This window comes from Lissotriton vulgaris, chromosome 6 (genome assembly GCF_964263255.1).
Source record: "Lissotriton vulgaris chromosome 6, aLisVul1.2, whole genome shotgun sequence".
NCBI classification, from domain to species: domain Eukaryota; kingdom Metazoa; phylum Chordata; class Amphibia; order Caudata; family Salamandridae; genus Lissotriton; species Lissotriton vulgaris.
Window position 1 is genome coordinate 891645356 of NC_141694.1, and position 26271 is coordinate 891671626.

Genomic DNA, 26271 nt, shown 5'->3' on the forward strand with positions numbered 1-26271 from the left:
TCTGAATGGGACCTAAAAAGGTCACCAGGTAATTTATCAAGGCCAGGTGCCTTACCCAACGCTAAGCCATCAATTGCACTGGCCACTTCCCCTAACGTAAACTCCAGAGTGTCACCAGGAAGGGAGAGGAGTGTTGCAACAGTGGCATCAGTATTCTCATGGACGTCTGCATAGAGTTTCCCGAAGTGATCTTCCCATATTTGTGCTGCTATATTGGGTTCTACTGCGGCTTTTGGTTCCCCTGAGCCAGTAGTAACCAAGGACCAAAATCTTCTTGAGTCCTTGGCTGTTAGGGCTGCAGACAGATCCTGCCATCTATCCCAGTCCCAGTCTGACCTCACACGAGCCATTGTATCTTTGTACTGTCGCCGCAAAGCGGACACCCTGGTCCGGGATTCCCCCTCTTTGACTGCAGTGATAAGGTCAGCTTTAACCTTTCTACACTCAGAGTTATACCAAGTAGATCTTCTGGTCTTGGGCTTGGACTTCGGCACCTCTGGGTAGAGGACCTCTCCCAATGCAGCCACTAACTCTTCGTGTATAGAAGGTAAGGATTCCTGCAGGGCCTGGGTGCTGGGTAGACTAATTAGTTCTTCCAAGGCCTCAAATTTGGGCAGGACCAGATTCTAAATTTTCCCCATATTTTCTTCCGATTTGGAGAAATTCTGCCACCTCACCCTACGCCTATTTGAAGTTAATACCAAATTTCCCCTTTCATCTCTTTCCTCTGGGCGAGAGGGTCCTATAGGTTCGGGGAGGTAGGCCAGGGAGAGAAGGAGGGCATTATGGTCACTATCAGTGCGAGGAATTATATAGAAGTCCTCCACCTTAGGCCAGAGGCTGATGTCAACAAAAACATAGTCCAGTCGTGACTCGTGATTGAGTCTATTGAAAGTGCACTTTGGAGGGGTATCTGAGGGAGTCCGTCCATTACAAGCTCTTAAGGCAAAATTAAGGGTTAAAGACATAATTTGGACCGCCAGTGGGGACCAGGATTTAGGATGCGGCGAGTGGCACACTGGTATGCCCCAGAAGTCGTCTTCTGCAGTAAGGGCCCCTTCCCTTAAGCCCTCTAGGGGCTCGAAGTGGCAATTAAAGTCACCGCCCATTACCACCTTGAAGTCTGCCGGCAGCTGGCCCAGAAAGGACACAAGATCTTCAAGTGTGGTGGACTCTGCCGTTGGTCCTACTGGGCGGGAATAAACATTTATAATTGCTAACGTTGGAGCCCCCTTCCAGTTTAGAAGGACACACTGGATGTCTTGGGAAGACGTAGGTAGGGATTCCGCTTTGCAGCCAATATGCGAAGCTATCCACACCGCCAAACCACCCGAGGGCCTCCCCTTGCCGTTCCAGGTGGCATGGATCTCAAATATGGCATAGCCAGTTTTGAGAACCGGCACCCTCGCCCATGTCTCTTGAAAGAGGCAGATATCACTATTTGTTATGAGGGAATCCCATTCATCCGTGTGAATTTTATTGGAAATACCTGCAACATTCCAAGATAGTACCCGCAGGACACTAGAGGGAGTGTGCAGGATTGGTCCATGCCCCCCTGAAGTGTTTCTACCACTGCAGACTTTTGGGATGGGAACCCCTTGTAAAGAGGGTAGACTAAAGTTAGATGTGACTGGAAGGCTTGGGATCGTACCATGAGGGTCTGCTGACAATTGGCAGAGGGAGTTGGCACCGGGAGCGTGAGAATTTTCATTCAGTCCATTTGACGCTCTTACATCAGCAGAACAACCAAGAAGGCACCCCAGGCGTCAATCACAAGAGTCCAAGCCAGAAAGAGCTTCAAATCTGTTGTTAACTTCCAAAGGTGTAAATGGAAGCAAATGGTCCATCCCCCCCGGATGAGAAAAATGTTCCATACTCCTGTAATTAGTTCCATAGCCCCTTGGTGGAACATGTTCCCACCCAAGAACATTCTTTGGGATCATGGAACCTGGGTGTGAGGGGAGGTAATGGTTAGTTTGTTTTGGGCCATTAATCCCTATCGGGGGCATGGGGGGCCATGGGCATGACAGAGGAGCTACTAGGGCTCTGGGATAGAAATAAGTGAGGTCACACGGCATAATTGATTTGCCTAGGTTCCCCGGCATCCAACTCAGAATATGCCTAACAGCTTCAGGGTCCCTGAAGTTAATCACAATCAAATCGCCCTCAATGTCTTTCTCCCGTCCCCCTAACCAGGAGAGTCGGCGCACATGCACTATGTCTCCATTAACATTCACCGGGAGAGGTCTATTTTTGGACAACCAGTACATAGTTTTGTTTTTAAGTTGCTCTGGGCCTTCTCGCTTATCTGGGTCTAGAGTGGGCACACCCGTAAGCACCACTACATAGGGTAGTGATTCTGGAGGAAGTTCAACCTGGGGGATCCTGCGTTTGGGTGCGTTGGTAGATGGTGCCCTCTCTCCCACCAGTTGGCTTGATCTTGCGGCAATACTGCTTCCACCCTGCGAGTTGGTACCCTTCTTATTAATGGCAACTGTAGAAGGAGTGGCGGAGGTTAAAATGCCTTGAGGAATGTGGGACAATGTTTTAGTGGGAGGGTTAGGCAAAGGGAATGAGGCTGTTGTGGTGGTGGTAGAAATCGTATTGGCCTCCTTGGCTAGATTGTTAGATGTTGAATAGAGCATCTTGGAAGTACAAGGTTTTGAGCTGTTAAGTGAACTGACTGCAGTCTGAGCTATACTAGATGTTATGGGGACCTTCTGATTGGTCGGTCTATTTAAAATAGCCTGTTCCAAGTTCCCTAACCGTTGTTCTATGGCCAATAGTCTATCTACAATAGGGGAAGTCAGTGTCCTGAGCATTTGCGCAATTGACTCTAAGGTAGGGGCAAGCGAAGGAGTCACCTCCGGAAATGCACATGGAGGGGTAGTAGCTAGTATAGGGGTTGGTATTTCTTGTGCAGTCGCTGTAGATGTAGTAGGTCTAATACCCACATCTGGAGTGGAGACGGAGACTGAACCCCCCCCTTTCCCCTTACCAAATTCAGAGTGACTAATTTTGCCCTTATGTATAGTACCCCCTTTCCTCATCCTTTTTTTGGGCGGAGGGCCAGGGATTATCTGGGCCTCAATCTTCCTCAATTGATTTTTAGCAGTAGTTTTTGCCATAGGGGTGGGAGCTTGCATAGATTTCTGGGCTACATCAGGATTGCAAGGTGGTGAGGGAACGACGGTAGGCAAACTAGAGGGATCCCCTGAGTAAGAGGGAGGTGTGGAGGTAATATCCCTTAAAAGTTCTGGGATTCCCTGAGATGTAAAGGGGTCCTCAGTAATGGGGGACACCTCTGTACTGAGTACTAAAGTATGCGGGGACATAACCAAGGGAGTTCTTGCCTTGTAACCCTCTATGGAGCGTCGACGCTCCACCCTTTTCTCTGCTAAGGCTTCTTCCCTTTCAATATCAGAGATGGATTTCTTGAAGTAGTTATCTAGAGTGCCCTTGTTAAGGTTAACCCCCGAAGTCCCAGGTGAAGCCGTATCCATAATGGAAAGAGGAAACACAGCTATGAAATTATACAAGGGTGACTATAGCTAGAAATACTAAACCAGCAAAACTGAAACGACTATAGTAACACTTAAACCGTATATACAAACAGTGGAGGTCACAAAGAGCCCAGGTCTACGTAGGGAGCACGACAAAAGGGACAGGGCCCAGCCCAGCCTCACCAGCCACCTAACGGCCACACAACGGCCCGCTCTTTGCCCGGTCTTCGCGCCCGTCCCGCGTGCGCGTGCGAAAGTTGGGCTAAGAAGGAGGAGGAGTGAGCGGGAAGAGGCCCAGGTGCGCGCGATTGCCTGGCGCTAGCACCTTTCGTTGCCTCGCAGTCCCGCTCCCAAAATCACTCCCTCAGCAGGTGGAAAGATCTGGCCTGGAATGCGGCGGCCAACCTGTGCAGAGTACTAGGACCAATTCCCCCTGGGCAGCTGCAGTAAAGAAACAGAGCACACGGGCACAGGCACAGTCCTGAATCAGGCGCTGACGAAGAAAACACAGCGGAGCACGCAGCCTCAAGGTGCAGGGTTCCCAAGTCCGGTAAGGCAACAGCTGAGTGAAGGACTCCCCACGCTACCAGCAGCAAAACACGACTGCGAGCGGCACCCGCGGAGCGGGGGCCACGAGTCGTTAAGTACTTGCAGGGAGGAGTGGGCGGGAAGAGGCCCAGGTGCGCGCGATTGCCTGGCGCTAGCACCTTTCGTTGCCTCGCAGTCCCGCTCCCAAAATCACTCCCTCAGCAGGTGGAAAGATCTGGCCTGGAATGCGGCGGCCAACCTGTGCAGAGTACTAGGACCAATTCCCCCTGGGCAGCTGCAGTAAAGAAACAGAGCACACGGGCACAGGCACAGTCCTGAATCAGGCGCTGACGAAGAAAACACAGCGGAACACGCAGCCTCAAGGTGCAGGGTTCCCAAGTCCGGTAAGGCAACTGCTGAGTGAAGGACTCCCCACGCTACCAGCAGCAAAACACGACTGCGAGCGGCTCCCGCGGAGCGGGGGCCGCGAGTCGTTAAGTACTTGCAGGGAGGAGTGGGCGGGAAGAGGCCCAGGTGCGCGCGATTGCCTGGCGCTAGCACCTTTCGTTGCCTCGCAGTCCCGCTCCCAAAATCACTCCCTCAGCAGGTGGAAAGATCTGGCCTGGAATGCGGCGGCCAACCTGTGCAGAGTACTAGGACCAATTCCCCCTGGGCAGCTGCAGTAAAGAAACAGAGCACACGGGCACAGGCACAGTCCTGAATCAGGCGCTGACGAAGAAAACACAGCGGAGCACGCAGCCTCAAGGTGCAGGGTTCCCAAGTCCGGTAAGGCAACAGCTGAGTGAAGGACTCCCCACGCTACCAGCAGCAAAACACGACTGCGAGCGGCCCCCGCGGAGCGGGGGCCGCGAGTCGTTAAGTACTTGCAGGGAGGAGTGGGCGGGAAGAGGCCCAGGTGCGCGCGATTGCCTGGCGCTAGCACCTTTCGTTGCCTCGCAGTCCCGCTCCCAAAATCACTCCCTCAGCAGGTGGAAAGATCTGGCCTGGAATGCGGCGGCCAACCTGTGCAGAGTACTAGGACCAATTCCCCCTGGGCAGCTGCAGTAAAGAAACAGAGCACACGGGCACAGGCACAGTCCTGAATCAGGCGCTGACGAAGAAAACACAGCGGAGCACGCAGCCTCAAGGTGCAGGGTTCCCAAGTCCGGTAAGGCAACAGCTGAGTGAAGGACTCCCCACGCTACCAGCAGCAAAACACGACTGCGAGCACAAATGGATGACTGCTCTTGAGAGAGCCTGCATGGTACAGCAGGTTCCCCAAGATCAGTGGGAACCAATCTTGTGGCTTTCCTTTTCAGAAAAAGGAAGAGACAAGCTCCTCACTGTTAGACAGGAGGATGTTAAAAACTACACTGTCCTGAAGAGTGCTCTAATTGATGGGTTTGGCTTAACCACTGAACAGTACAGGTTAATGTTCAGAGACACCCAGAAGATACAGACTCAGGACTGGACTGATTTTGTAGCTTGTGCTACTAAGGCTCTGGAAGGTTGGTTGCTTGGCAGCAAAGTACATGACTATACAGGATTGTATAATTTGATTATGAGGGAGCAGATCCTTAGTAATTGTCAAAACCAGCGTTTACACCAGCACCTGGTGGACTCAGATCTGACCTCTCCACAAGAATTGGGTAAGAGGGCAGACAAATGGGTCAGAACCAGGATTAGTCCTAGAAATCAGGGTAATGACCAGAAGAAGGAGTCTACCAAGCCTCAAGAAAAAGGTGGGGATAAATCTAAAGACAAGGCTTCCCCAGGGCCCCAAAACTCCAAGGATGGGGGTGGGTCCCAAGACACTTCCTCTACCCAACAGAAACCTTATTGCCATGCTTGTAAAAAGCCTGGCCATTGGAAGACTGACAGCAGTTGCCCTAAGGCCAGCAATAAGGAGAATATTCCTCCAGGTAATACTCCAACACCTCCTGTTACTACTAGTAGTAATCCCCCAGGTGGTGGGAGTGCCCCCAGGAATTTGGCTGGGTTTACTTGGGGAACACAGGTGGACTCTGGCCTAACCAGGTCCCCTACCACAGCTACTTTTGTCTGTGAAAATGGCATGGGGTTTGCCAACTTCACTGCTTGTCCCAACACTTTGGACAAGTACAGACAGGAGCCCCTCATCAATGGTCTGAAAGTTGAGGCCTTAGGAGACACAGGGGCTAGCACCACCATGGTGACTGAGAGCCTAGTCCCCTCAAGGCAACTTTTACCTGGAGCCACATACCAGGTGATCAACATTGATGGAGTGCAGAAAGATCATCCCATGGCAGTGGTAAATCTCAGCTGGGGAGGTGTCACTGGCCCCAAGAGAGTGGCAGTGTCATCAAACTTGCCTGTAGATTGTCTACTGGGGAATGATCTAGAGATCTCAGCCTGGGCTGAGGTGGAACAAGAAACCCTTTCTAAAATGGTAAATCTCCATGGAAAGGTTAGTGGGGCTGTGATGGCCACAGCCCCAATCCAAGATGTCCTCCCTGAACAGGTCAGGAGGGCTGTGCCAGTCTCAGCCCAATCTCAAGCAGATTCCTTCCCTGAACAGGCTGGCAGGGCTGTGATGGTAACAGCCCATACCCAAACTGAGTCCCTTCCTGAAAAGGTTGGCGGGGCTGTGATGGCCACAACCCAAACTCAAACTGATTCATGTGTTGTGAAGCCTGAAACTATGGAGCACTCCACACAAACAGAGAGCATTGAGGAGGAAGAGAAATCTCACTCCCACCAGACTTTAGGAAAGGATCAGCCTCCTCCGGGAACTGATCTTACCCCTTGTGAAGAAACTGCCCCAGAGGTAGTCAGGCCTAGCCTGGCAGAGCCCCTGATGTCAGTGGACCCTTCCAAGGTGGGACCCAGTCTGGAGCAGGTAACCTGCCCCTCTCTACCCTGCCTTAGTCAGCCCAGGGCTGTAGAGGTCAGGGAGGCCAGTGGTGGACCCCAAAGGGCCCCTGTCCAAAAGAACCACCCCATCAGCAGATTAGGGGCACCAAAGCTAGCAGCCCTAGCAAGGTGAAAAAGTTCAAAACTCCTGCGGGAACTCCCTTAAACTTAGTTAGATGCCTCCCCCAGATGGATTCTGTTGGGCCCAGCCAAACCTGGGACCCCAAGTCCCCAAACCTGAACTGTCCCTCCAGTAAGCCAACAAAAGGGACTCATCCTCCAGATTTAGGTAGCCAGAGGTTGACCCTGAGAGCACAGTGCAACTCAGTCATGGAAAGAAAGGCATCCATGGTGGACAGTGATTGGAGGAAGCTGAGCCCTACATTAGTGGAGCCTCACTTCAATACTCTATTCCCACACCAGCCTTTTACTTTGCCAAAACACACCACAGGTAGTGATTCCCTATGGTGGATACCCTCTGATACCCCTAGGGTGAGGGGTTGCTTAGTGGACCATGAGACAGGGGGTAACCATTCTAGTGCAGGTACTTCCTTATATGGCCACTTAGGCAATATAGGCTTACCTGGTCAAGGATAGCCTTATCTCCTTTCGTTTGGGGGTGGGGGTGGGTGGGTTGTGTAGGAAGGTGGATATCGGACTATGGTTACCCCAGATTTTTTGCCTAGTGTTTAGCTGGTTTTCGACTTAGTTGGCCTGGGACCCTGCTAATCAGGGCCCCAGGCTATCTGCTCTCTCTGTAAAATGGACTCCATGTACCCTAGGTACATCTCTAATTGGGTATTGGGTCACCTTATCAGCCCCTTACAGTGTACTATAGGTACCCAGGGCATAGGTGCATCCAAGGCCTACCAGGGGCTGCAGCATATCTTTTGCCACCCCTGGCTGGCTATCCAAACTGACACAACTGGCTGATCACTCAGCTGGGGCAAGGTGGTGTAATCACCCCTTGCTTAGATATAGTATACCTATATCTACACCTATATCTGGACACACATGCACCTATAAGTCACTCCCATGGCAGGCCTTATCAATCCTGGAGGCAGAGTGCTTGGTTTTATGTGAGATGGTGCTCTAGCATGAGCTGAGCCTGTCTGCAGCTGTCGGGACCAACTCCCTTAGCTGTTCCGGGATATTGCCATACCATATACTCTTAAGTGCATTATAATCCTCGCGGTTACTTGCTAACTTTGCTTTGGCTTTATCAAAACATGTCGTGTAAGGTGTCATACGCTTTGGAATACTACCCCCTCGCCAGTTCTGGCGACGGGGGTAGCATTCCACCCTTCCAGAGGGAGAAGACATGTTACTTTGCTTAAACGCGGTTAAATCTAACCAGAGCCCCAGCATCACAAAATGGATGCTGCTGCCACAGACACAAGTCTGGCCTCCTGCTGCTGACCTAAACTCCGGCAGGGGAGGCCTGGACAAATGGTATCCTGTCACAGGGAGGTGTTACACCACCCCAGACAGGAGATAGTGGATTGTAGCAGGGAGGGTTGAATGAAACTAGACACTGCCTGGGGCGCACAAGGCACCCCATGCATAGTCCAGTTCAAACCGGTTCTGGGGCACTCCAGCCCCAACTCTGGCGCGAAACTGGACAAAGGGAAAGGGTTGTTACCACCCCCTTCCTGGGTCCCACCCATAGGAGGCACCTAGCAGGTGATCCAGCCCCTTGATATGGATTAAAGGTAGGAGCTGTGCCAATGCAATTTAGATCATCCTGACTGAAACTTTGAAACGAAACTCTGGACCCTTCGACATCCTACTCAACGTAGAAGACTGAAAAATCTCCCTTGTGGTCAAGGAGTGGCCACCCTGTGCAAGCAGGCACCATCAGCGCAACAAGACTTTCTTTGCTGTTGCTCCCACCGGAGCTCGAACGACAGAGACCGACAAAACCTGGACTCCCAGACTTCCAACAGCCCGATCCACAGTCCTAGCAAAGCTTAGATCCGTGGAGGTGACGAGAGACGTGGGACCGGCCATCTTGAAAAGTCAACAAAGTGCTTCCAGTGCTGCCCCAGAGGCTCCCTCGACGCTGTGCTTTGGGGTTTGAGAAGCCCCAGCCCCGAGCAGCCTGTGCTCCAAAGATCACCTCTCCACACTCTCCTAGTGCTGCGTGGGGCCCTTTTGCACTTTTTCTGCTCGAACCATTGTCCGGTCGCTTGCCTGTTGGCTAGTGGCCTCTGTGACGACGAAAGACCGAAACTACACTGCTGGTCTGGTTGCTCCAGACTGGCCCCAGCTCCCCTGAAAAGGAGCCATCGATCTGACCCTTCCGGTCCGATCAAGAAGACATCTTCGAATCCTGCGTGGGTTGCCTTTGCCAAGGCTTGGTGACTCTGAATCGAGTACCGACACCGCCGACAGCAAGAGCCTTCGTGGGACAGCTCGTGTTCACCAGCTGGTCATCCTCGATCCTTCCTGGTCCACGTGGCAGCGGAGACCAACACCTCGACATCGCCTGATTGCAACCCGACATCGCCTGGTTCCTTCCTGGTTCCTCGCTGGTCACTGGCTAGTGACCTGAACTCTGTCCCCTCTGCTTTCAGGTACTCTACATCTTCGATCCACCTTTGGATCCAACCGGACTCTTTTCTCTCCTGGCCGCCTGCAGCATCTTCATCTCCATGCTCCATAGAACTTCACAACGAAACCCGACACACTTTGGCACCTATGCACCCGCTTCCTGTGGGTGAGGTAACGAGCTAACTCCGGTGCTCCCATAGGGAGTGTCCTAGTTTTAAGTGGCTAAGTTCTAGTTCAGTCGGAAGTCTCCGAAACCTATAACTTTCTGATTTTTACGCACCATTGACTTGTATGGTAAATGCGGTTGCCTATAGACTCTGCACCCGTATCCTGTGGGCCTCTCCCGACCTAACCCACGTTAGTCCAGTGTAGGCCCAGCGATTCCCAAGGCCCTAGGCCTGTTCATTGTTCGTGACGTGGTACTTATACCACTTTCTTAATATATGGTTTTAGTGGCCACCCGGCCTATCCATAAGTGTGCAGCTTATTGTATGTTATACTGTGTTCTTTGTTTAACGCTTGTGCTCCTGTGCTCATAAGGAGTTAAGGGGATTATTCTAGAAATAAATACATATATTTTATAATATATAACTTGTGTGGTGTCCTTTCATTTGGTATTAAAAGGGATTGCATATGGTAAAACAGCTGGCTTCACATGCCCTCTTGAGTTTAGCCTAAGACTGCTTTTGTCCACGCTACCATTAGGATAGCTCGTCTATAAGGTCGACTTACAACCAATCACCATAAGGGTGGTTTGGACTGGTGCAAAGTGCTCACTAGAATAGTGAACACCATATACCAGGCCAACTTCTCACACATGCCTTTCACTACTTATTTATACAGTTCATGATGTATCCTGGTTACTTAGGCATGAGCTCCATACACATGTGCAAGGAGGGGACGTGGAGCATCTTACCTCCTTCCTCTCATGTACTGCAGGAGGACAGAGGAGATACTAGGATTGAGATTGAATAGGATTAATAATCTCTGCACCCACACCCAAACCGTCCCCCACGTGCTCCAGTTTACCAACCCTCATTTGATTATGGGTGTGGGATAGGATCATCCGATAGAGGATGAGGGTGTGATGGTGGATAGGAAGACCTATTTGGAAAAGAGAAACACCAGGCACAGTGCTATTTACTCTAGTTGAGCATATGGACTCTAGAAGTCTCTATACATTGACTATTTTGACACATCATCAAGTGAAAACGTTTTTAGTCATTAACTTTATCTTTATTGTTTTATATAAAATGTATTTTTCATATTGTGTAGAAAAAACTTTCACATCTGATAATTATATATACAAAATTAATAAACATTCCCAATAGCGATCATTTCAACCACATATCAATGTGAGTCTAATCCTATGATATTAACATTAGATAGCCAAATCATTGCACCTCATAATACTATTTGTCATTTGGCACAGTTAGGTAATTGGAAAATTATGATGAATGTGTTGCCAATATTACAATGATTTACTCGCATAAAATAAAAAACAATGTGCAGAGATTGGTGACATATGCAGAAAAACCAACACGTTTTGGCTATGCCTTCATCATGGCTCCGTCACAGTGGTACCACTGATTTGGTTATCTAATGATAATATCATAGGATTAGGCTCACATTGATATGTGGTTGAAATCATTGCTACTGGGAATGTTTATTAATTTTATATTTATATATATATATATATATATATATATATATATATATATATATATATATATATATATATATATATATATATATATATATATATAACCTACTGGCAGTCGCCAGTAGGTAGTTATAGTTAGGATTATTTTCTATAGGAAATCCGCAACATTCTATAGGAAATAACTTTGGCGCCGGTTGAGGAATCTGCCTGAAAATTCGGGGGGGGGGGGGGGATTCGTCAAGCGGGGGTCGAGATAAAAGGGGGGTCCCAAAACGTGTTTTCCTCATGTTAATTTCCATAGGGCGGTCTACCTCACTTTTAGCCCGAACGGCTGAATGGATTTCCACCAAACTTGGCAAAATTGTAGGGACTGGTAGCCCGATGTGCCTTTGCTATGTCTCAAGATATGTGCTCCAGTGGATTTTGAGTAATTTAGGTTAAAAAAAAAATATATATCTATAAGCGCGCCCCGGTACGCGCACCGGGGCGCTAACCAGCGCGCTACGCGAGTTCGCGCGCGGAAAGCTGATTGGCTCTCGGGTGTCTGTAAACATTCCAAACAGTCCGGAGCAGCCGCCATCTTGTGTCTCGGTAGGATCGAGATACAAGAGGTGGCAAAAACAAAGGGGGAAATGACCATAAGGGGGCAGAGTAGACCCCCCTGACCCCCTAGGTTTTTTTTGGGAGCTATAAAAGGGCCCCGCAGGGCTTACATTTATTTTATTTTTTTTTCGATTTGCGCGGGGGGAGCGCCCGGTACGCGCACCGGGGAGCGCACCAGGGAGCGTACCATGGGGAAAGAAGAATGATTGTTTTCAAAAAATGTAGCCTTTTTTTATAATTTGGAGGTAGTTATAAAAAAAACTGTTTTTTTTCTTCTTTTTGTTGTTTTATATTTTTTTAATGTTTTTTTGAACATTTTGTACTTTTTTTGGCTTTTATGAACTACTTTATATATTTTTTTTATGGGGAGAAACAAAAAACAGGGAATTGAAAACGGCTCAACTGGAGCAAAAAAAATCAGGAAAAAATTATGGATTTGGGGCATTTGTGGTTGTCACCAGCACGGTTGATGAGCGTTATGCTTTGCTCACCATAGGTGATGGTCTTACCACAAAAAATACAAGTGATCTTGTATTGCCCAAACTTTGGTTGAATGTTTGGGACCATCTCCCTTGTCTCTGGTCCCGATGGAGTGGGTTGCTTTCGTTTGGAGGTGCTGGGTGAAGATTGGGGAGGGTTGCTGGCCAGTTCTCTCACCTCTGCCGCAGCATATTTGTTGGGATGCCTGCGCTGCATGTGCCGAATCATGGTGTTATTGCCAAATGAGTATTTTTTATTAGGGTTACCCCTTGAAAGTTCCATCTTACAGATTAGGCAAGTCACCTTTGGCGCATTCACTTTCTTCTTGCCCTCTGGGATGGAAAAAACTCCCATACAATGTGCTGCTTTGGCCTATATGGGGTATTGTCTTCTGGTAGGAATCTCCCACTCCCCTCCTCCTCCTCCTCTTCTTTATCTCCACCACTGTGGTGTTGTGGTGGTCCTCTTGGTGGTGGTGGTGGTGGTGCAGATGCTCAGCTGCTGCTGCTACTGTAGCCATTTTAAAGTACAAAATATTATTCACAGATCTCCAAACAGGTCTTCCTCAGTCAAAGGACAAAGTCAGAATAAGGAAAAAAGGTGGGGTCTTTCATCATTTGGAAAAAAAAAACTGTCCTGAACCAATAAAAAGTGTTATTTTCAGGTCACATGACCCGACGCGCTTACGCTACGCGCCCCCGGGCGCGTCGCTTAAGCGCGTCGGATGCTTACGTTGCGCGATCGTATTCGCTCGAGTGCTTCCGGGTGCGCTTACGCCGTGCGTATCACGCGGACGCGGCTACGCGATACGTCACGATGATGTTTTCGTTCGCGGCAATAGCGCTTTCCGGTGCGCTCACCGGGGCGCGCACCGGGAGCGCTCCAGGGCTAAAAAAAAAAGAAAAAAATAGTATTATATAAATATACAATATAGGATTCATTATAAAAAATATTACATTTCATAGGTTTGAAGCCCTATATATAGTAAGGAATTAGCATTAAAAAAACCTATGAAATTCACTAAAAAAAAACATAGGTTTCACACCAGTTATAGTTAGGAATTAGTATTTAAAAAACCTATTAAATTCACTGAAAAAAACCATAGGTTTATCACCAGTTATAGTTAGCTGGAAATTTTACTGACATAAAACCATAGAAATTCCAACGTTATAGTTAGTTGGACTCACTATAACAAACGCGCCTGCAATGCACTGCTGATGACGTCACATATTACATCACTCATGACATCGTCAGTGACATCACTCATGACATCACTTATGACACCATCCTTGTGACAGAGTGACAGTGACAGACCTCCTTTTAGTGTAATGTAACCCTTGAAACACATATTCAAAAATAGAAACTAACATTTTCAAAAAAATGGAGATACCCATAGCAGTTACAACAACCAATTCAGTAATTCCACCATCTATATACACATCCACTCATTCACCAACAGTTCTATATAGTCACTCATACATATACTCACTCATCATATGTAGTGATACATCTATACATCCTGTTATACACCGACAGTCATCCAAAAGTTACTCACACACATACTCACACATGCAAATAAACTATTGAACATCCATTTATTTGCATATACAACTATACACACACTACCTCCTTACTTCTAAGGAAACTTACACATACTTACTCTCTTAAACAATCACTTATAGAAACACATACTTATTTAAACAGGAACTCTTACAATCTCTTACTCTCACATATACTCGCTTATATACATCAAAACTCACATACACTAGATTAAAATATATGTCGTTACTAATAAAGACAATAGTGAGACAGTCATTCATTCACTAACACACACATATACACACTCATCCACCCATACAGTCCTGCACATATACTGTCTTAAAAACACATACAAACAGTGAGTCAGTCACCAACCCATGCAGCCACTTATACACAAAGTGAAACACTGATACATATATTTCAATATTTAAAAGTTACTCGCTAATATATGTATTCAATAAAATACACTTAATAAGGCAGTTAACCAATCATTTTAAAAAAACATCCATTTACACACTTATTTAACCATTTATTCTTCCATCAACCTTTACAAATACATATATAAAACATATTGATTTTTCAGAAAGACACACATTCACTGGCTGGTGTCATCAGTGATGTCATGTTTGATGTCACTGACGATGTCATGAGTGATGTAATATGTGACGTCATCAGCAGTGCATTGCAGGCGTGCTTGTTATAGTGAGTCCAACTAACTATAACGTTGGAATTTCTATGGTTTTATGTCAGTAAAATTTCCAGATAACTATAACTGGTGTGAAACCTATGGTTTTTTCAGTGAATTTATATATTTATATATATATATATATATATATATATATATATATATATATATATATATATATAATTATCAGATGTGAAAGTTTTTTCTACGCAATATGAAAAAGAAAATCTATAATACAGATAAAGTTAATGATCAAAAAGTTTTCACTTTATAATGTGTCAAAATAGTCAATGTATAGAGACTTCTAGAGTCCATATGCTCTTCTAGAGTAAATAGCACTGTGCCCTGTGTTTCTCTTTTCCAAATCAGTTTTTCCTTGGTAGAGTTGTATCTTATTTCCAGGGGCCTAGTTCGTTTTCCAGTCAGGATAGGAAGACCTATCCAGTTTCTCCTATTCTATCCTCTCCATTAACAACACTTTTGAGTCTACAATGAGATAGTATGTGGTTGTGCTGGGTATTTTGATAACTACTCGTCTCTCCCATTCCACTGCAGACCTTCTTCCTTACATTCCACTTTTTGGCTGTGGCAGGAGGGCATCATCATAAGAAGAAGAGGATTGGAAGTGAAAATAGTAGGGTGTGGGTATTGCCTATATCCTATGTGCCCATGAGGCACAGGGTCAAGGCTGATTTGCATGTTGCCATGTCTGAACTGGGGTGGTGTGGTGAGCAAACAAACGATGGATTTAGGCCCAAATCTCTGTACTGGGGTGAATGTATGACCTTGTGCTGCATTCTGTCCATCAACTGTTGTTTTTTCATTTGTCACCCTGAGTGGGACGGGTATGCTCAGACTTGAGTCCCGTGCTCTCCACGCCACTGGAGTCAAGCTATCCTGGCTAATGATGGATGATAGCCAGAAACTGGTCCTAGGATGCTTGATTCCGGTCCAGGGAAGACATGGCTGGCAGTTCGGGCTGAACTGTTCCCATGAGGCACAGGGTCAAGGCTGATTTGCATATGGCCATGTCTGAACTGGAGTGGTGTGGTGAGCAAAACAACGATGGATTTGGGCCCAGATCTCTGTACTGGGGAGAATGTATGACATTGTTCTGCATTCTGTCCATCAACTGTTGTTTTTGCACTCCACACATTCACTAAGGGCAGATCATTGAAATAGTGAGGGGCTGGCAGTAATTTGCACCCTGCTTTCTTATCTCCACTCCTCCAGGGTCTGCCCATTATGGATGTTTGGGGGAAGGACAAGGGTGACCTCTCCATTATAGTCTTCCTCTTCTCTTGTGTTCCCTGCAAGATTGGTGTTTTGCATTAGATGTTCTGTGCATGCTGTTTAGTTGTGTTTGGCTTCCCCCCTATGTTCTGCTGCTGTTTCTCATTAAACGGCTTCAGTGATGTTTTTAGCCTTTGATTTGGTCATATGCTCCAGAGAGGGACCAGGAAGGGGGGTCTACTTTGGTACCTTATAGTACACGCCCCATGCATTTTCAGTGATTTACAGTGTTAACCATCAACTCCAACTGCTCTACATGTATCCTTTATTAAAAGACCACAAAGCTTTTGTGGTAGCTTTGATAAATAATGGTCTGAATGTCTCCAAATCAGAAATCCCCAAAACATTTACTAACTTCAGAAACCTTAATATGGAAGCTACCTCACACACACTGCCTGTTAGTTTTTGACTGCATTTTATAACGGTCTTAGTCATTCTAAGTAAACGATGGAATAAACAGTATATCACCTGGGAATGTCTTGATCCATATGTCCTCCCTGCTTCTCCACAATCTGTGCAGTTGGCTGTCCACACCCTAGTTTTCATTCCATCTATACAAGTGTGATATAAACAAAATCAAATAAGATCTTCCTGTTTCTTAATAGGTTTTTGCTTAGAATAATGTGAACTGTTTATTCATATGTCTGTCATTTTAATATTGTTCAAGACCTATCACTAAGCAATGTATTGTTTGAAAATTGACAAAACTGAGCTTCATATTCCTGCTGTTAGTTTATAGAAGCTCAGCAAAGTGAAAGTGCAGTATGCCTTTCCAAAAAGTAATTTTATTAGAAGTGCCTCAACTAATACAGTGCGTTTTTTGTGTTTTATGAAAAGGTGGGAAAGGTATTTGTTCCTGGATTGCCAGCTCCTTCTTTTTCCTTGTCCAATATGATGCCACGCCCCAGCACACCTCTGGAAAGTATCAGTACCCCTGCCAAACCACTGACTAGGCTCCTTGGCCCTTTAAATGAGGTAAGCAGGAATGGGTAGTATTTGGGCAAGCTGAATGTTCTCCCTTGAACTATTGTAAAAATTTAAAAAACATCTTCGTCCCCACTGATATGCAGCATCACAGCTTATGAGTTTATTGCGCCCCACAGTAAGAGTCATATTGGTGGCAACTTGGAAGACGTAATTGGGCTTTTACGAGGGACTGTTCAACGGAACAAAACATTTCAAATGGCAATTTTTTGGGGACTTCTTTAAAAAAAAAAAAGTCATTGAGCATTGTTCATCTTACGGCATGTACGGGAAATAAAAGCAGACTTTCACATGGTATACATAGCGATCTACATTATCAAGGACAAAGATTGTATATACATTAAGGGTGGCTCTTTTACGACTTACTACAGTTTCTCAAAAGGAACAGTCTATCCTTCACTCCCACCCACTTCACAAGATTGCCCCCCATCAATCCGCCCTTAAGGCACGCCAGCTTGCCCACACTTTCTCCCATTTCTTGGGGCAGCCCCTGCTCTGATAAAGGGCCCTTTCCTCCCTCTGGCACCATTTGAGGTCAGACTCCTCAGTGACCCCTTGCCAGTACTCCTGTATCAACGGACATTCCCAAAAGATATGGAAGAATGTGCTCTCTTGGCTGCACCCCTGGAGGCTAAGTGCTGTGTCTGCTCTGCCTTTCCAATGCATCAGTGTCCTGTAATGGTAGGACTTGCGCAGAATCCTGAGTTGTACGAGCTGGAATTGGGCGCAAATAGCTCTTTCTCATGAGGTCTGTATGGCTCTATCCTTTCTATCTACTTGATAGGCCGTTTCTTGGCGGTCCGAAAATACCCATTCATATATTACTAGTAACTGTGTTGCCCAGGAGTATTTAATGATGTCTGGGACTGCCAGCCCACCGTCGTCTACCCCCTGTGTGACTTCCTTAGTAATAGTCTGACCTTGTGCTCGATCCTTCGAAAAAACTCAGGCGATACTTTGAATGGCTTATTTTGAAGCACGTACAGGAAGCGCAGAAGGGCCATTATCTTGTATAGAGCTGCTCTTCCCATTAAGGACAGTGGTAAAGTCCGCCAGTGAGCAACATCCCCACACCAAATGTCAATTATCCTATAGTACTAGGCGCTTCTGCTTTAATCCCGCTTGTATCTGTCAAGGATGCTAAGGCCTTGAAATGCATTTTATAATTGTATAGTGCTAGTAATCTCAATTCTTCTTAAAATACCGTACATGAGACCTCAAGCATTGCGTGTCCTGTATGTCACTTGTATCACATGCAGGGCTATTAGACTCTTCTTTCCCCATCCTGAGTTGGCAGGGTATGCCTAGATGTGGGTCCCTTTCTCACTTTGCTACTGGATTCAAGCAAGCTGGCTGATGAGGGTTTTAACCCGAAAACCGGGCTCCGGATGCCTGTTTCCGGTTCAGGGAAGACTTGTCTTGGCAGTTCGGGCTGGACTGTTCCCATGAGGCACAGGGTCGAGGCTGATTTGCATATAGCTTGGTCTGAACTGAGGTGGCAAAGTGAGCTAAAGAACGAGAATGGATAAAGCCCAGATCTGTGACTTGGGAAGATTGTCTGAAAAGTTTCAGCGCTCCGTCCATCATCTCCTTGTGTTTGCTGTAAGTCACTTGCAGCACATACAAGAAAACCACTGACACATACCGGGCCATTAGACTCCTCTTTCCTCATGATCGGTTTACTTAATCTCTACTACTGCAAACCTTCTTTATTCGTTTCAGTCTTTTACTTCTGTGAGATGAGCTTACCATGTGAGGTAAGTTGCTGGTGTCCTAATCCCCAAGTTATACAGCAAGAAACCTCAAGGTCACTTCCTCGAGGTAGTGGTTTTAAAAGAGACCTTCTCCCCAAATCCCATCTACTTATATGTTTGCACATTCATAGATTGAAGAGGGATTTTTCTTCTACTTAAGGAGTGAAACGAGGAAGGCACATTAGTTTTAATGGTGAAAGTAATTTATCAACTTCCTTTCCTTCTTTGATGGTAGGTGTAAAAATATCTCTCCTCATGCATACTACTTCAGTAATTTGAAGTACCCTTCGGTTTGTTGTCAGCCCATCCATCTTAGTGATACACTGCACCTTCAAGCAGTAACAATTCAGCAATGCTCTCTACATGCAAGACCCTGAAATAAAATTGAAATGGAGCATCATCTCCTATGCACAACCACCTTACGGGTGGGTGAGTCGGGCGTTTTCTCCCAGGGTGGCAGTCCATCACTTCAAAAAGATGGGTCCTAAATATCGTCCTGATGGCTTTCGGTGCAGCACCTATCTATCTTGCTGCTAGAGGTGCATCCTCTGCTGGTCAAAGGGGCATCAAGTGGTTGCCGACCTTGGAAATTAGGATGGGTTTTTACTCCCACTATTTTCTCGTGTCAAAGAACAGAAACCTTCGTCCTATTTTTGATCTTCTTCCTCTGAATGTCACCCTGTGGAAGGACAAATTGAAAATGTTCACACTGGCCCAAGTTTCCTTGGACTTACAGGACACACACTTCTATCAGTCCGTCTTACAGTCCCATAGATGTTACCTGATGTTTAAGGTCGGACAGTTACATTTTTAGTTTGCTCTGTTCCCCTTCAGCCATACCAGTCCCACTCGGGTATTCACGAAGCTCTCTGTCTTTTTAGGTTTGGTGGTGGGGTGGTGTATTGGTGCCTGTTTTCCTTTTCTCCAAAACTGGTTGTTGAAGGCTGGCCCACGAAAATCCATCTAGACCTCCTACAGACAGTGGCAAAATTCCGGACAATGCTGGGGTTCTTGATCAACGAGACAAAGTCACCCGTGATTCCTTTGCAGAGCCTTTCTTTTATAGGAGCTTCTGCTGGTTACTGTGCAGTTCTGGGCCTTTCCTCTGTCACAATGAGCTCAGGCCATTTGAGCTGTGATCCCTAGGTTTCAGTGGCTGTCCTAGATCTAGTTGAGAGCAGCACTGAGGCTTCTTGGTCTTTTGATCTTATGCATTCTGCTTGCTTGCCAGGTAACACTATAACAAGTAGTGAGGTGTGGGCTTGCTAGTCTTGTGCCAAAAGTCACTGGAGTTGACTTGAGCGTCAGGACTCCTCCTTGATCATGAACCATCTGACAATGCAAGGGTTGTCAAGCTCAGCAGGTGATACTTGTGGGTTAAAAAATGGCAGCTGCATCACAGGATGGCGCAAGTTATTTTCCCATACTGGGCAGAGCCTTAGATCGCCCGTTTTTGCAACCATTGAGAATGCCTATATAATTTCAAAACACCTGTGTCTTTGTGTTACCCTGGACGCTTTCTCTAGGAGACTCATTCAGGCTAGATTGGAGCACAGGACTCCTGTACACATTTTGATATGTTGGCACTTGCTGTAAATAGTGATGGTCTATTGACTCCTTAAAGTCTACTAAGGCAACAGGCACATATACAATTCCTGGAGACTTATTATACAAAACAGAGCCCCAAATATGGACAATCTATCTAAATCTACTGTGAAATGCAATAGCGGCAGGGAGCAAATTGACAGATTTTTGGCCTGGTGCTGAAATCATAACAATATTCAAAAAGGATGAAGCAAGCGATCCCTCAAACAATATGCCGATTAGCCTAATCGATAATGCTCAAAAATCTTTACAAAACAAATCCTACAGAAACACTGAGACTGGGTGGACTCAAGTAAATTATGTCCTCTTTCTATGTAGGTTTAGGCCACAGGTTAGTATAATTTGTCAGGTTTTTTGATTCATATTGGAAATATATTTTATTACAAAATCTAAGGCTCTACATGGCATTTGTAGATTTAAGAGCCATGTAGGATTTTATCCCATGCTCAAGCTTATGGCAAGTTTAGATAATAATGGTGGGCCCAGGTAACCTTATCAGACTTACAAGTAAATTACATGAGCAAAATTATGCTCAAGTTCGATGGGGCCACAATAGAGAACTGACTGATCGTATTCCCATTGAGGATGGCGTGCGACAGGGCTGTGTTCTTACGCCAACGCTGTTTTCCTTATACATGAATGATGTTGTGGATGCTTTGGAACACTGCAGAAATTATTTCCATGCCCTGCAAAATAGAAAGGTGCCAATTCTTATATTTGCTGACGATTCCCTTCTTATTTGCAAAACACCTATGATGCTCCAAATTTTAATCGACAAATTCCTATGTTTTTGTAAATCCAGGGTCTGGAGCTAAAAGCAATTAAAACCAAATATATGGTGCTAGGTAAGGGCACGAGGAAAAATTCTAATGTCCATGTTGGTAGTAAGCTTTTAGATAGAGTTCATAATTTTGAGTATTTAGGTGTTAGACTCTTGGAGAATTACAAGTGGACTAGTGAATTGATCAAGAGCACCCTAGTAATTGAATATAGATCTAACGCTATCATCAGATTTCATAAGCAACCAGCATAACACGCAGTTTCACCAGCCTTGGAAATTTATTGTGCCAAGCACCAACGTGCAACGCTTTATGGCGCAAAGATCTGGGGTGGTGCAGACGTTCATTTGTTCACTATAGCTGAAAACAATTTCATTATGAAGCTGCTTTCTGTTCCATCTAGCTCATCCCGTATCCCATTCTATTTTGATGTGTGTCTTAAAAGAATTGCTAACCTAGCAGTTTAACATTTTTTAGTGTATTTGATCAGACTTCGGACCACACCTGAGTTAGGAGATTACAAAGATTCGCTCATACATTTATTAAAAGCTCCTGGAGCTGGGACTCTCCCTTCAGTTAAATTTGTTTGTATTTAGTTGGAGAAACTGTGTTTACAAATATATTGGGACTAGTATCCTTTTTTAATTTTTATTGTTTTTTACGTCACAAGTGAAACAAAGACAAGAGAGCATTTGTGGCACCGAAAACAAAAAGAAAAGGGGAATTAGCAAGCATCAAAACATCTAACAGAATCATACAATTAACAGTCATAAACGTAATATTAATTCAAGTCAAATGTCAAATCCTGATAAGTGAATGAAAATAAAAATAAGAAATAAAAATAAAGATCAATAAAAACAGTCTATGACAATAATGGAAACCTAAGACATAGAACAATTAGTCCCACTGAAGACTTGACCAAACCCTCCCAAACTTTACCATGGACCGTAAGCCCCGAGATTTGGCTCACACAAGTTCCATTTCATAGACCCCTTTCAGTAATAACCAAAAGTCAGAGATTTTGGGACTAGATATATCAATCCAAGCCCTAGCAATACAAAGCTGTGCAGAAATAATAATAACTGAAACTAAGGGTTTGGATAAGTAGCCTGGATCGGATACCGACCCCAGTATTATTTCTATCTCTGTCAAATAGATCGCATTGCCTGATAACCTGCTCAGCACCGATGCAACTTCATACCAAAATGTAGCTAAACGGGGACACGTGGCAAGCATGTGGCGGAGATCAGCAGCATACTCGTTACATTTAGGGCAATATAACTTCGAGGAGACCTGGGTAGTGGCCCATTTCGAGATTACCTGCGGGGTATAATATAGCATGAACGTAGTGCGATGTTGTTGCAGCTTAAGATTGATGGAAGATACAGTCAGATTTATAGTAGCCATTGAGTCAGCAACCTCTTCTATATTGATTCCGGTTCCAAACATACAATTGAGTTTAACTACCGTCTCCAATCCGTAATTGACCATTACAGACAGGAAGCTCTGATAAGCTTTCCCAATCTGACCCTGCCCAAAAGTTTTAAAGATAACCCGCAGTACATCAGGAGTATGAGGGAGGGTTGACAAGCCCTTCCCTTGTATGAAATAATCCCTGATTTGCAGGTACTTAAAAAATGAATTATGGGATAACCCTAACTCATCCTTCAAAGAAGAAAATTACCTAAAACCACGTTCATCATACAACTGCCCTAACCATATTATTCCACACTGTTGCCTCAATCTACAAACAAAGACCGAAAATATGCCCGGAAACCTAGGATTGTCCCATAAGAAAATAAATTCATGTAAGTCTGGCACAGCAAAAGCTTAACAAATATCTTGCCAAATACGATAAATGTGCCTAACTACCTTAAAACGAACTCTCTTAAAATAATTTAGGTCCGACATATAATGTAGAAGAAACCCACTATTTGGACCAAATGCGAGCTGATATGCAAACCATATTTTAACCACAGTGGGCCTCAAAAGTAAACTCTGAATACGATTAAGAAAAGCTGCCCAAAAATAAGTTTTAAAATCAGGGAGCTGGAACCCACCTTGCTCAAACGTCAGCTTAATATATCTGATTGGTCTCCTGGCTCTACGATAGACCCAAATGAAGCTTCCAATAACCGAGTCTAGCCGTTTAAAAAATGACATTGGAACTCTTAAAGGAATTGAACAAAACAAATAAAGAAATTTAGGCAAAACATTCATTTTAACTATATTGCATCTCCCGATGATAGTCGGGGGCAACCTGTGCCATCTCTGGAGATCCGCAGAGATTTTTTTGAGCAAAGGTTCATAATTCAAGGCCATAAAATCATCAGTACAGTTACTGAGACAAACACCAAGGTACGTAGCAGTGGCAGTAATACCTAGCTGGGGTAGAGCAAGTTCAGGTACATAATTGAGAATAGACTGAGTTTTATTTAAATTAAGCTTATAGCCAGAAAGGGTACCAAAATGTTGTGCCTCCTGTGGCATTACAGCTATAGCCACATCTGGCCTGGTAGTGAATACGGCAATATCGTCTGCATAGACAGTAATTTTTAATGTCATATCATTAAAAGATATAGGTGAGATAGAAACATTCTGAAGGAGATGCCTAATAAGCGGCTCGATGTAGAGAGCAAATAGTAAGGGGGAAAGCGGGCAACCCTGGCACGTGCCCTGATGTATACTTACTGCCCTAGATGTACAGCCATTAAGTTTAATAACCGCAGAGGGATTGCGGTACAATCGCTGGACCGCCGAGATAAACCTCCGACCGAGGCCTAATGATATCATAGTGCACCATAAGAAGCACCAAGCAACTCGATCGAAGGCCTTCTCTGCGTCCAGCATTTGCATGCCAATCCACTGACCCAAATGACCTGCAACATCAAAAGCTGCGAATGCCGGGTTAATATGTGCTCCCGGGTCCCTACCTGGAACGAAACCATGTTGTTCTTCTGAAACCATTAAATGAACAAGTGGGGCAAGGCGGGAACCGAGAAGCTTCGAAATTTCTTTGGCATCCGCATTAATAAGAGAAATCGGTCGATATGACGCAAGGTCCTCCACAGGTTTGCCCTTTTTAGGGAAAACCACAATATTGGTTCTATTCCATGAAGGGGGAGCTTTCCCCTTCCTGCAGTATATCGTTAATCAGCTCAAGAAGAACTGGCGCCAAGACTTCCCTAAAAGTTTTGTAAAACTCCAGCGGTATGGAGTCCTCTCCCACTACCTTCCCACTAGGCAGAGCCCCGATAGCTAAGTTCAATTCCTCGAGGTCAGCGTTACTATCTAAGCCCGTAGTGTAAGACACATCCAAATAAGGTAGAGCACTCTCTTGTAGATGAAGCCTAGCCATATGTTGATTAAAAGTTCCAGCTTCCTTATATAGGCTAGCATAGAAGATCCTAAACTGCTCGGCTATAACTTCGGACTTTGTATAGGTGACACAATCCACTCCATGATTTTCTTAATGTGAGAATTATCCCGCTGATCTGCAGGTTGGTAGGCCAGTATCCTTCCCACCCTCTCTCCATACTCATACTGCTTTGTTAATTATTAGCAGCTTTATCCATCAGCCTTCTATGAAGTTTCGCTTTTACATCAATAATCTGGGCATATATCTGTTGTTCACCCCTATCCCTTGACGCTATTGCGCGGGCGTGTTGCTGTTATAGCTCAATATATTGCCTATGTTCATTAGCCAACTGAGTACAATTAAGTCTTTTCTGCTTAACTACATACTGGAGAGTGGCCCCTCTCACACATGCTTTTAAACAATCCCAAACCAGAGCGAGGAATGAAGTGTGAAGATTATTCAGAATATACTCCTTCAAGACCTCTTGTATATAAATAGCAAAATCCGAATTACCTAGCAAGTGCTGAGGAAATGAGAATTACCTAGTTTGACATTGTCTGGATGATCCAAGAATTATATTGAGCATGATGGGATTGTGATCCGAGGTTATCTTTGGGCATATTACCATTGATACATTAGCCAACAGTCCATAATTAGTAAAAATCATATCGATCCTAGAGTACAGTTTGTGGGGGTAAGAGAAATAAGTGAATCCTGGTGTTGTAGGAAACAGTGTCCACCAGGCATCATCCAATTGCTGAATATGCAATAAATCTTGTATAACAGCCCTTACCTGGACCATTCTAGCCCTAGCATTGGGCTTGTGGTATCGATTTTTTTTATTTAAAATGCAATTGAAGTCCCCCATTACAATAAGGTCGCCCGCCCACTCTAAAAGTTCAGAATTAAGGCAAGAAAAAACTTCAGGACAGTCGGCATTAGGGCCATAGACCATACATACAGTAACCTGATTTTCAAATATCAAAATGTGCGCAATTTCCACCTACCCCGACTATCAGCAAGGGTTCTCAGTACAGTTATTTTGGAATATTTATCTTTCAGTAGAGCGACCCCCCCTTATAGATGCGGTCTGTGAAGTACACATGATCAGATCATAGCCTAGTTGTTTGAGGAAGCTTTTATCTTTATAGGCCATATGTGTTTCAGCCAATCCAACTATTTGGTGCTTAAATCCTTTAAGCTCTTCTGCACAGTCACCTTTTACTAGCCATGTTTAGCCCACAGACGTTCCAACTCATAAATTTGACTCTAGACATTACCAAGGTTTTGAAAAGCCGAGTACTGCTCTTACCGTAATCACCTACACATTTTCCCATCCAACAGATGCTCATTACTGTTTACAAAAACTTTCTGTGCTACTTTAAAAAGACTGTGACTACTTAACCCTCACTTTCCTCCCAAGGCCCTCAGACAACCCCCATCCCCCCACCCCGTTTCTTAGAAAAGGAATCACCCCCCTTACAGCTGTCATGACCGACAGCAAATGAAAGACACCACAACCGCCCCTCCTGCGAAGGCCCTCAACCAATCCACACATCGCCGCCGCCTCTCACCACACCCCCCTGTTAATTAGCCACAAAAAAAAAGAAAACCCCGAGAGACTATTGCTGAAAGAAAAGATCATCTTTAACCATTGCAAAATTACAACCCAATGGCATTTCATACTTCTCCATGCCATAAAACACAAAACAGATTAAGCCAGGACGTTACATTAGTCAGGGATTAGGGGTGGTTAGCCAATTAGCCAATACTTTTTTAGCCTCTTGTTCACTTGAGAAGAAGTATGAGTGACCACCCTTAATAACTTTGAGCCGGGCAGGCTCCTGCAAGAAGACCTGAGAACAAACAGACTTAAATGAATCCATGAGCTGACAAAGCTGCCATCTCTTATCCATAGATGACTTGCACAAATCAGATATCACAAAAATTGACATAGAGTCCACTCGAACCGGAGCCCTTGGCCGGGCCTTAAAAAAAATAGCCTGACGAAGCAGGAAGTTTCCCCAAAATACCAAAATAGGCCTAGAATAA

The 26271-nt window shown here is 45.3% G+C and overlaps 1 protein-coding gene across 1 annotated transcript in view; it reads left to right on the forward strand.

Annotated features, from left to right (window-relative positions):
* ANAPC1 (anaphase promoting complex subunit 1) overlaps window positions 1-26271 on the forward strand; it is a 763513-nt gene that overhangs the window by 206513 nt on the left and 530729 nt on the right. The window contains exon 13 of the mRNA XM_086926883.1: window positions 16577-16714. Coding sequence (XP_086783009.1) covers window positions 16577-16714 — 138 coding nt within the window. The remainder of the gene's footprint in view (window positions 1-16576; window positions 16715-26271) is intronic.